The 12,376-nt window shown below is 45.0% G+C and overlaps 1 protein-coding gene across 1 annotated transcript in view; it reads left to right on the top strand.

Annotated features, from left to right (window-relative positions):
* The window catches only part of LOC136587879 (uncharacterized), a 51,936-nt gene extending 44,158 nt beyond the window's left edge, over positions 1-7,778 (top strand). The window contains exons 6-8 of the mRNA XM_066586683.1: positions 4,157-4,304; positions 5,159-5,321; positions 7,636-7,778. Coding sequence (XP_066442780.1) covers positions 4,157-4,304; positions 5,159-5,301 — 291 coding nt within the window. The 3' untranslated portion in view covers positions 5,302-5,321; positions 7,636-7,778. The remainder of the gene's footprint in view (positions 1-4,156; positions 4,305-5,158; positions 5,322-7,635) is intronic.
* Positions 7,779-12,376: the final 4,598 nt, after the last annotated feature.

The raw sequence follows: 12,376 nt of genomic DNA, 5'->3' as shown, positions 1-12,376 counted from the left end.
TATAAAAAAATATGGAAGAAGTTTACTTCCTGGAGGAAGTCGGAAATTTCCGATTTGGACACCTCTATAACGGAGATTCTGGACTTCCTTCAGGAAGGCCTGGACAAAAATCTAGAAGAAGAAGGGGAAAAAAGCACCAGAGAAAAAAAGGTCATGGGTCCCTCTTTTTTTAAAAAACAAGGAGGAAAAAGGATGACTTCGGTATGGAAAACCAGATATCTCACCTCAGTGTAGACCTTCCATAGTTCTGTATTGAAGAAAACATCCTCTCTTCACAAGAGGAGAGCCGCTGGAAATAGCTCAGGGATCCATCAAGGGAACCCCCATATGAAATGCAAAGAGATTTTTGATTAAGTAAAAATTCTTTCCTGCGCTCACAGAACCCATATTGTTGGGCTTTCAATGAAGGCCACTGTCGCTTCTACGCCTCGTGCAAATTTCGTCACGAGTGCTCAATTTGTGGAGGATCGCACGCAGCACTGCGTTGTTTCCGGCGCCGAGCGTCGGCCACACCCGGGGTATTCGGCGCAGGAGCGAACCCCAGTGAACTTCAGGTACTTGGAGGGGTGGCTCGACAGGTATCCCAGGAAACAGGAGGCAAGAGTGCTAAAGGCAGGTTTTGCGGAGGGTTTCTTTATCCCGCATACCCCGGGTGCTTCGCTTATGCTCAGCCACAATTTAAAAAACGCTCGGGACAACAAAAATTTGGTGATGGAAAAGTTGCTAAAAGAAGTGGAGCTAGGTCGAATGGTTGGTCCTTTTCAGAAGCCGTTCGGGAACTTGCGTGTTTCTCCTTTGGGATTAGTACCGAAGAAAGAAACAGGCAAGTTTCGGCTTATCCATCATCTGTCCTTCCCGTAGGGGCAATTCGGTCAACGACGGAATATTTAAAGAGCAGGCGGCGGTTTCATACACCTCCTTTGACTGTGCGGTTTCGCTAGTCAGACAAGTGGGGGTGGGCGCCCGGCTGGCAAAAGCGGATATTGAGTCGGCTTTCCGGCTATTGCCAGTGCACCCAGAGTGTTTTCACTTATTGGGATGCAGCATTGAGGGTCTATATTTTATAGACATGGGCTTACCCATGGGTTGCTCCATTTCGTGTTATTACTTCGAAGTTTTTAGTTCCTTCTTGGAATGGATGCTAAGATTCGAGACGGGGATCCCATCGGTTTTGCACTATTTGGACGATTTTCTGTTTGGCGGTCCTCCGGACTCAGAGGTGTGCGGTTTTTTACTTTCGTCGTTTCGAGCGCTGATGAAAAAAGCGGGGGTTCCGCTATCTGAAGAAAGGACGGTCGGTCCTGCGTCGCGCTTAGTTTTCTTAGGTATAGAGATTGACGTGTCGGAAATGGTTTTCCGTTTGCCAGACACCAAAGTGGCGAGGTTGCGACAAGCGGTCAAGTTGATAGGCAGTTCACGGAAGGTCACACTGCATTAACTGCAAGTACTGTTACGTTTACTTAATTTCGCGTGCAGGGTCATTCCTATGGGCCGTGCCTTTTCACGCCGGTTGTCGCTGGCAACAAAGCGGGCAAAGGAGCTGCATCATTTTGTCAGAGTGACAAAAGGAATGAGGTTGGACCTGCACATCTGGAGAGCTTTTCTCAGATCTTTCAATGGGCAGGTCATCTGCCAAGACAGAGAAGTAGATAACGAAGAGATTTGTCTTTTTTTGGACGCGTCAGGTTCCTGGGGTTTCGGCGTGATCCTAGGAAGTAGTAGGTGTTGTGCCACATGGCCCGGATCTTGGGTGGAAAAGCAATGGGTCAAGAATATCGCGTTGTGGGAGATTTTTCCTTTAATGGTGGCTATGGAGATCTGGGGCCCTATGTTGGCCAACAAAAGCATCTGTTTTTGGTCAGATAACCAAACGGTGGTGAGAGCGGTTAACAAACAATCGTCATCCTCGGTATTGGTGCTGGCAGCATTATGCCACTTGATACTAAGAGGTTTACAGCACAATGTCAAATTCAAAGCAAGACATGTCCCGGGAGATCTGAATAAAACTGCTGACGCTCCTTCTCGTTTCCAGATGGCGAATTTTAGGGAGTTGCACCCGACGGCGGACGTCGAAGGGGTATGTTGCCCTGCTTTCTTGTGGGAGACGATAGAAGAGAGCTCCTAGCTTTGGTCAGAACGTCGGTAGCGGATTCCACATGGAAGCGCTACAATAGCATATGGAAGGGATGGTTGGCAGCAGCAGGGGGAGTTTTTCCGGGAGAAGAGCGGGCAAGGTCGGTAACTTTAGACACTTTGTCTGCGCTGCGAAAAAAAGGGGCGTCAGTGGATGCGGCAAGAAAACATATGTCGGCTATCGCTTTTTTGCTCCGCCTGCACGGTACCCGCGACATGACAAAAGAATTAGTTTTCTGACAAATCCTTAAAGGATGGAAGAAGGATAAGACGACCAGAGACGGGAGGCGCCCGATCACATTTGAGCTGTTATGCGCCATGCTCGACGTTATAGAAACAATCTGCACGGATGAGTCCGAAATGGACCTTTTTTGCGTGGCTTTTTCACTTGCCTTTTTTGCGGCTTTGTGACTGGGCGAGTTAGTATCAGCTTGTAAATCCAGAACCGCCGGCCTCCTTTTTTCGGATGATTTGGTAGATAGCGGCGGGGTCAAAATTGGCATCAGAAGGTCCAAAACGGACGTATACGGTGTAGGGGAATGGATTAGGATAGGCGCTTTAGGGTCAAAATGGTGCCCGATTGTACTTATAAAAGAATTTTTAGCCCGACACAGCGGATCGGGACCTTTGTTGGTTCATGCATCGGACCTCCCGCTGACAAAATTTCAGTTCACTGCAGTTATGCGCGCTAGCTTGAGCAAACTGGATCTTACACCGGGGGAATTCGGAACACACTCGTTCAGGATTGGCGCGGTGACGTCAGCTTTTACGTGTGGATTGGGAAGGGAGGAGGTAAAAAGGGTGGGCCGTTGGAGATCGGAGGCGTACCGTTCTTACGTAAGACCGGATTTAAGAGTACTTTGAGTAGTGGTGTATATAAGGTTGGTTATGTTTTGGGTTTTGTTTCTTTTCTTTCGATTCCATCAACAGATTCGGATCGGACAGTTTGGGTGGTTGGCCACTCTTATGTTTATTGGGCAGAGAAGAGAGCTGGAATTAAGCCAATCGGAGCGAATTTGGGACTGAGAGGAGTATAAGTGAGATGGCACGGAGTTAGAGGCTTGCAATGGCCCAGGCTGCTTCAAGAAGTATTAAAAATCAGCAGCTGTACACAGGATAAAGTTATTCTGGTCATCCATACAGGAGGAAATGACCTTGGAAAAATCAAAGTAGCAGAACTCATAGCGTTGATGAAAGAAGATTTGTATCATTTTAAGCAATTTTTTAGAAGGGTAGTCCTGGTATGGTCAGATATTGTGGCCAGAAGGTTCTGGAGGGAGGCGAGGGATAATGAGGCTATTGAGCTAATCAGAAGGAACGTAAACTTTAAAATGTCCAAATACGTGCTAGCCTTGGGGGGAGTGGCTATACGTCATTGGGAGCTGGAAAGAAGAGAACGGGGGATGCTAAGAAGTGCTGGAGTGCATCTTAGCGATATAGGTTTATCATAGAAAGTATGAATGCCGCACACACTTGTCCTCTAACATGAGGTGAGAGATATGTGCTCTTCTATTTGCCAGCTTAACCGGGTAAGCTGGCAAATAGAAGTGCACATATCTCCCACCTCATGTTAGAGGACAAGTGTGTGCGGCATCCATACTTTCTATGATTGACTGTTGAATTTGGACTACTGGATTTGCTCGCACCTTTTTGGGAGTTGCTTATTCCAATTAGAAATATGGAGGGGGGGGGGACTCCACCAACACCAAGATTTTTTGCTTACACAGATGAGGATGCCACCCGTATTTTATCAAGTTTCATCAAGGACTCTGCATTTTTGGGCGTTCCTGATGTAAGGACGCTCACAAAGAAACATGAAGCATTGAATAAACAACTCATCTCTCTTAGGCTGCATGCGGTAACGCTGAGCGAGTACTATGCGGTGAGAAGGATATCTAGGGGTTTACGTCCCCATATAAGGCCAACATTAATGGTAAAAAATTCTGATTTTTGCGAGAAGTTTACAAGTATATGTAACAAGTATTCCTTTGATCTCATTTTATTGAATCTAGAATTCTTGCAGGCTGAAATTTCAACATGTACCACTGCTTTGAATTCGGCAGAACAGGAAATACGGAAGGTACTTACAAATGATGATCTGAAGAAACACATGGATTGGCTTGATGACATTCTCAAAAAACATAAGGAGACGATTGAAGGCGTCAAGAGAAGTAAGTGGCTACGTGATACTGAGGACTATAAATTGGGAAAGATTTTTGCCTGGCAGAAACCAAAGAGATCTATGCAGCCCTCAGCTGTTAGAAGAGAGTACAAACCAAGGAATTTTAACCCTTTCCAGTCCAATGTCGGGCCTGCCCCGACATCATCATTTTCCTCCACAGCTCCGATGTCGGGGCAGGCCCGACACTGCAGTGCAGGAGTGGATCTGCACCCGATCGTAAGGCACATCGGGTGCAGATGCACTCCTTTACTGGTCGTCATCGAGGACCCCCGAGGAGAGGGCAGAAAGGGTTTTTAACCCTTTCTGCCCACTTCTTTATACATTACATAGCGCTCAATTAGCGCTATGCAATGCATAGATTCCGGCCGGCGATCATGTGACCGCCGGTGTTACCTGACCCCCGGCGGTCACATGAACGCCGAGCCGGGAGCCTGCACTGTGCAAGGACCTGCTTACCTGACCAGCGTCTTGTGCATTCTCCTTCTGTCTCCCGACCCGGCGATCATGTGACCGCCAGGTGTCACCTGACCCCAGCGGTCACATGATCGCCGAGCCGGGAGGCAGAAGGAGAATGCACAAGACGCCGGTCAGGTAAGCAGGTCCCTCCCTGCACCCTCTTGAACTCTGTCAGATCAGGAGGGTGCAGGGAAAATGTATTTTTTCTCACCCATTCTCCCAGCTCCAATTTATTTGGAGCTGGGGAGAATGGGTGAGAAAAAATAAATGGATTGGAAAGGGTTAAGGGACGTCGAGGACACGGTCGTTTTGGATGGTCTCAAACAGGCTCTGACTCATCATTGGATTCTTATAATGAAACTAACACAAGGGATGTTGATTTTTTAGAACGACCACCATCGGGAGATCAGGGTCCTCAATCCCCGCCCGTAAGAGGAGTGGCGGCAAGAGACATCACAGGACATGGAAGAGGAGCTCGCAGAATGACAACCCGTGCAGGGATGCGCCAGCAGACTCTGGAGAAAACCTAGTTGTGAATATCTCCTCGCAGGTACTCTCTACGGTGCAGACACAAGTTCTTTCTAAGGGCTTGTCGTTCTGCCCGACACAAAATACTGACTGATTCAAGATGGATGTAGACATTAGATCTTTTATTAGACGCATTTTGCGACTGTTGAGGCTGTGATTCCCTCTGTTCCGTAGCCCGCCCCACATGATGGGTTTACATGTAGTCGGGTTGGGTTGCGTAACATGAGCAGGTTTTAACCTACTGATACTGATCATGTAGTGGCCGCATACGCCAATCTTGTTTTGCAGGATGTCGCATGTCTGAGGAAACGAAGTATGTACTCTGTATCTAAAAACAATTTGAGTGCTGTAGAACGTAATGCTGTGAGAGAGCTAAGCGAGGATAGATCCTTAACAATAAGAATGGCCGACAAAGGAGGAGCAGTAGTTATTATGGATACTATTAGCTATCATGCAGAGATAATGTCCCAATTATCGGACACAGAAGTCTATGAGCCATTAACCCACAACCCTACTGAAGAATTTTTTTTGTTGCTGAGAGATATGGTAGAGGAGGCTAGAGATGAGGGACTAATTGATAAACAGCTATGTGAATTCTTATTGCCATCACAGCCAGTAGTACCTATCCTTTATATTTTGCCCAAAATTCATAAGGACCTTTGCTCCCCACCTGGCAGGCCTATCATCTCAGGGTGAGGATCCTTATTTAGCAACACCTCACGCTTTCTTGACAGGGTATTAAGGTGCCATGCAGTCGAAGCCCGGTCGTATATCCAGGACACTTCCGACTTTTTGCGTAAATTAAGCAAGGCGATACCGTCAGAGGGTTCCCTGATAGGGTCCTTCGATGTCACATCACTTTACACCAACATTACACATGAACAAGGTATAGAGGCAACTAGGGAATACCTACTACAGTCGGACATGTCAAGCAGATGTATTGAGTTTGTTGTTGCATTGCTATCCACCATCTTGGAATGCAATTATTTTCTTTATAATGAGGTTTTTTACCGCCAAAAACAAGGCACAGCTATGGGGTCCAACGTGGCCCCAACATATGCCAACATCTTTATGCGGTATGTAGAGGAGCCTCGTCTGTGTGCCTCCCCCTCTTGGGCCTCGGTCCAGGTGTGGTGGAGGTACATAGACGATGTCTTCTTTTTTTGGAAAGGATCTGAGGATGAGCTATTGGCCTTCCATGAAGAGATTAATGGATTGGTCCCTAAATTAAAATTCACATTAACATACTCAACCTGTGAAATACAATTCCTAGATGTGATGGTACATAAAGAATCTACGTGCTTCAAGACAGACCCTTTATACTAAAACAGATCGTAACAACTTGTTACACTTTGAGAGCGACCACCCACCAGGCACAGTACGGTCTCTACCCTGGAGCAAGTTACTCCGGGTGAGACGGATTGTGAATGAAGAGTGGGCGGAACCTCACCTTGATGCGATGTGCAATAAGTTCATACATAGGGGCTTTCCGGATGAATTGGTTAAGTTTTGCAAAACGAAAGTGTTGATGAAAGATAGAACTGAGTTGTTGACATCAACGCAGAGGAAGTCTGAATTAGAGAGAATCCCTTTTGTTTCAACATTTGGCGCAAGTAGTAACCAAGTGAGGAAAATCATTAATCGACACTGGTACTTACTGAAACAATGTCATCCAAATATCAGTGAGTTCCAGAGACATCCATTGATGGCCTATCGGAGAGGCCGTAACTTGAAGGACACTTTGGTTCACAATTTTATAACCAGAGAAGATGTGGATGAACAACGTCGTTTTGCTCCTCTAAGAAATGGCAATTTTGCCTGTTTAAATTGTGTCCATTGTAACAATTTACTTAAGAGGGGACGGCTTTACGCATCCACATACAGGACGTAGATATAAAATCAAGCGACATTTTACATGTAATTCAGCAGTCGGCATTTATTTGATCATCTTCCCGTGCGGCCTCTATTATGTAGGTGAAACAACTAAGGCAATTAAAATACGAATTTCCGGGCACAAAAGTACTATTAGAACAGAAAAAACAGACTTACCGGTACCAAAGCATTTCAAGGAGGCAGACCATACAGTGAGCCAGATGCGATTTAGAATTATAGATTCAGTGCCCGATAATGGCAGGGGAGGAGATCGTGAGAGAAAGCTAAAACTGTTAGAGGCGAGATGGATCCATGAATTGGATACCATCTATCCAAAAGGCCTCAACCTGGATTATAATTCGCTTCTATACGTCTAATTTTGGAGTTCTTGATAATATCATGTGAAGAATAATGATGATTTTTATGCAGAGTCAGTGACATGTTTGTTTTTACTTTTTATTCAGTTGCCCATGTTGTGAGGACTACTGCGCCGGAAGCTGTGGACACCAATTGCGTACACTGTTTTCATATAAGGATTTCTGAGGCCATGCACAAGGATGGATACGTTTTGTTTACATCTAATAAACGATATTTTGATCAAGCATAACCCTATTGTAGTGTGAATATTAATTTTGGGGTACAATATTCATTTGGATTGGAGACATCTTAGGCCTTATTGATATATTATTGATTTAGGTGTGACTAATAATTCTCAGATATTTGACCTACATTGTAGATAATGTTAATAATCTGCTGCCAATAGGAATTCCCAACGTAGGGATATAAACCTCTTGGTGTGGTTATCCTTATGGACTATGGGTACAAACCTTGCTGAGTGTATTTCTCCCAAATTTTGCTGATGGACGTAGATGGCTTCCTAATAGAAGCGGTGCATGGAAATTTGGCAGCTAAAATCAGTTCTAAATTCTTCTGATGGGAACATTAATTACATATGTCATGTAGAATCTCACGTTAATGAACTAGTCTTGTGCTGCGGATCAACAGCATGAGAGGCTGTGGGATAGGTTGCTATGTATTGCTGACGCAGGGACAATAAGTCCTGCATTACATCCTGACAGGTTGTTGCCCAGGAGACATTGTTATGATGACGTACGGACATCCGGGGAGTTATACGCATGCGCAGAGTAGATTTGCCCTAATGCGAGACAAGATTGTTGTTCTCGCGATGACAGGACCGGCTGGATATCGCTACGGGGGTGAATAATTGGGCGTACATCTTGCGGTGAGTCCGCATAGTCCCGCGCCTGTGTGGTGTGGTTGCTGAGACCCGGTATTAGCTGTTAATATGGTGGGATTAACCACACATCTCGTGGTGTTTCCGCTGAGTCTCGCGCTTGCGCATTATGATTGCCGACAATTTCCGGGTATGAGAATCACTAAATAATTATGGGTTCTATAAACGCGGCATAAAAAAGTGCAAATGCTGTTTGAATATATCACATGGAGTGAAAGAAATTGAGGTCAATGACGAAGAACGTGTCAAAATCAAACAGAGGCTCACATGTGGTACATCTTGTTATTTATCTGTTAGAATGCCCATGTGGGAAATGTTATGTTGGACGTACTAGTAACACTCTTAGAACGCGGATATCACAACATAAATGCAATATAAAGAAAGGGCAATCCAGACACAGTGTCTCCCGACATTTTAATACAGCGCACCAATGTGACCCTTCGGGCTTTGAAGTCATCCCCTGGAATTTATTTTTAATAGATCTATTCCAGAACGGAGGAAAAAAGAAATGTTCTGGATTTTTAAATTAAATACTTTAACCCTATTTGGACTAAACGAAGTCCTGGAAAAAAATCTGAATGAATAAATCGAATGAATTAACTGTATAGGGGGAATGACAAACACAGAATTGTATGTTTACATCTGTGAAACAGCATAATGATTTTTATTGTGTTTTTATAGTGTCTTTATGCACTTTTATGCATCTACTATCTGATCTCATTTACATGACCCTTTTAATATTTTTTTAATGGTATTATAATTTTACAAAGGGCCATTTGTTAGTTTTTTACATAATTATGCATAATCAGATTGATACACATAAGGCTTTTATTTTGTGTCTTTCTATTTACTGTGATATATAGAGAGAGATAATGGTTTGTTCAGAATCTTTTTTATTGACAATTAATGTTAAATGTATAAATTTGATCCAACACAAAATTGCCATAACATGATTTGGTTTAAAACACATTGTTAGTTATAATTTCACAGGAACGGGGATAAACACCCTGATGACTGAGATAAGTTTCACTGTAGGGGTTTAAATTATACAACGTTTAATAGATATATATTAAAAAGAACTTGATTGACAAGTCCAAAAAGAGACACACGGGGGGCGGAGCCTGGCCGGAGATGTAGATAGTCGCATCTCAGAGTAGCTCCTGCAAGATCCGACATTCCCATCCTGTTAACGGGACCCAGAGACGCCGAAAGGCAATCAAAAAGCAGCGGAGACACAGTAGCAAGCTCCGGAGACAGAACAGACAGCAGCAGAGTTAATGATGCGAGGCAAGGAGCGGGGGAAGGCAGATGAAGCCGGCGGCAGGCAGAAGCAACATGGCGCCGGAGGGAGGGAGCCGAGAACGCTCATACCGCGGCCCAGCACAAACAGTGCAGACACAGCCCGTAAACTGGCAAGGTATTCCAGGGAGGAGGGGGGCAGAAAACAGGACTCCATAAGCCTAAAACAACAGAGGGGAGAGCGGGAGAGCCCACAGAGAAGCACACAAACGGAGGGAGCAGGAGGGGAGGAAGAAGCTGCAGACACAGTACATGCAGAAAGTGAAAGTCAAAAGGAAAGAGCAGACAAAGCAAACACAACAACGGACCCTGCTAAACACAGCAAGGACAAGGAAAAACAAAGTAATTTACATGCTGTACAAGATCATGCTGGAAATGAGCAGGAAGTCACAAGTCAGGCAGACAACCCCAACTACAAAAATAAAGGTGCAAACAGTGTCAATCCAGACGAACACTACACAGAAGACAGCATGAATAATGCAAGCAGCCCAGGCATATGCACGCACAGCGAAAATCACGCAGACACCTCAGAAAGCACTATACGAGACACCTCCCAAAGTGCAGAAGATGCCGCCAAAAAAGATCAAAGGCAGGAGGACGAAAGGTGCGCCAGGGAGCCTACGTTGAAAGAAATATTCAGCGAAATCACTAAAGGCAACGCATCACTGAACAACCTTAATATGCAGATGGGGGCGATGCAAAGTAATGTAAACCTGCTACGGCAAGATATGAGGAAAATATCAGAGCGTCTGACAGAAACTGAACAACGTATAAGCGACGTAGAAGACGCAATACAGCCGATGCAGCGAGACGTGGAAAAAAATCTGCAGGACATACAATATCTACAGAACAAGGTAGACGACCTAGAAAATAGGTCAAGAAGGAACAACGTGCGGATTGTGGGCCTCCCAGAAAAGACGGAAGGAAGAAACCCTGCAGAATTTTTTGAAACATGGCTGCCCGAACTGTTCGGAAGAAACACTCTAACTGCAATGTTTGCAGTCGAAAGAGCCCACCGTGTACCGACACGACCCCTCCCCCCGGGGGCTCCAGCCAGACCGATACTCATCAAAGTACTGCATTACAGAGACCGTGATACCATACTCCAAAAGGCCCGCGAAAAGGGTGAAATCCAATATAATGGCGTGAAAGTCTCCTTCTATCCAGATTTCTCCACGGAAATACAAAAGAAGCGAGCAACATTTGTAGAAATAAAAAGACGACTGCGAAACCTACAAGTGCCCTACGGGATGCTGTACCCGGCTAAACTGAGAGTGGCGGCGCTGGGCACGACACAATTCTTTGAAAACCCAAAAGATGCAGGTGCCTGGATAGATCAAAATGAAGAACAGATTCGGAGGGGAAGATCGCCGCGCAAGACACCATGAAGAGGCTGCACCTAAAGAAACGCTCATGCAAAGGGAACCGAAAATTTCTGAAAGGAGCTCCTGGGACGACAGGATGCATCGCGTAGGAGAATGGAGGACTGGTACCCCGATCCGATGAGACAACGGATCAGTGAGTTACATGTTGGGGGTGTCTGTTGTTTGGTCTCTCTCTCGCATATTAGGGGAATATTAGATAAGATACAGTTAAAAGGGATAAGGTTAAACGATAGAAAAATGATTCAGGGTGGGATAAGGGGAAGAAATGTCAACGTAAATGTACAAATGATAAATGTGTTGCAAATAACGAAAATATGTATAGTAAATGTGGATAAATGTCTGTACTGGGGGATGTGGGGGACCAAACCAAAATGTTACTGGAGAAGCCCTATGCGGAGAACAAACAGTAATACACATACACATATACGGGGCGACACGGGCGAGACACAAATACAGAGATGTGGACCCTCCCAGTGCGTCTCACTCATAAAAACAAAAAGGGGTGGAGGCGCCCAGAAAATAATAACCCTGCGGAAAACAAAAAACAAGGAAAATGGGTAGTAGGATAAGGGTCGTATCGTGGAACGTGAGAGGTATGAGTGACCAGACAAAACGATCAGCAGTACTGCAAGTCATCAAGGAACAAGGCCCGGCTATTATATGCTTGCAGGAAACACATTTATCAAAAGAAAATACGGACACGTTCAAAATAGGGGGGATGGGTCAGAGCTTCCACTCCACACACACGAGGTACTCCAGGGGGGTCAGCATAGTGGTACACAGAAATATACCGTTTAAATGTCTCTCACGAAAAATTGACCCAGAAGGCCGCTTTATATGCCTACACTGCAGAATCTACAACTACACATGCATTATAGCTTCAGTATATATCCCGCCACCATATAATAACATGATAATGAGGCAAGTTATAGGTTTCATAACAGATAAACCGGACATTCCAGTCCTTATCATAGGCGACTTTAATTCGGTCATTAACCCTGCACAGGACAGACTAAGGGCAGGAAACGCAAACGAAGAAAGGAACCTGACACCACTAGGTAAACTAATAAACGAGATATCATTGATAGACATATGGAGAACACGGCACCCCACAAACAAACAATACTCCTGCTACTCATCCACATACCAATGCTTATCTAGAATAGACCTAGCGGTAGGGAATATTCAGATATATAGAGATATAACCTCGATAGAATATCTACCAAGAGTTGTTTCTGACCACTCCATCCTACGTCTGGACATACA

This window comes from Eleutherodactylus coqui, chromosome 13 (genome assembly GCF_035609145.1).
Source record: "Eleutherodactylus coqui strain aEleCoq1 chromosome 13, aEleCoq1.hap1, whole genome shotgun sequence".
NCBI lineage: Eukaryota > Metazoa > Chordata > Amphibia > Anura > Eleutherodactylidae > Eleutherodactylus > Eleutherodactylus coqui.
The sequence above is the reverse complement of the archived record's forward strand: the minus strand, read 5'-3'. Positions and strand labels throughout refer to the sequence as shown.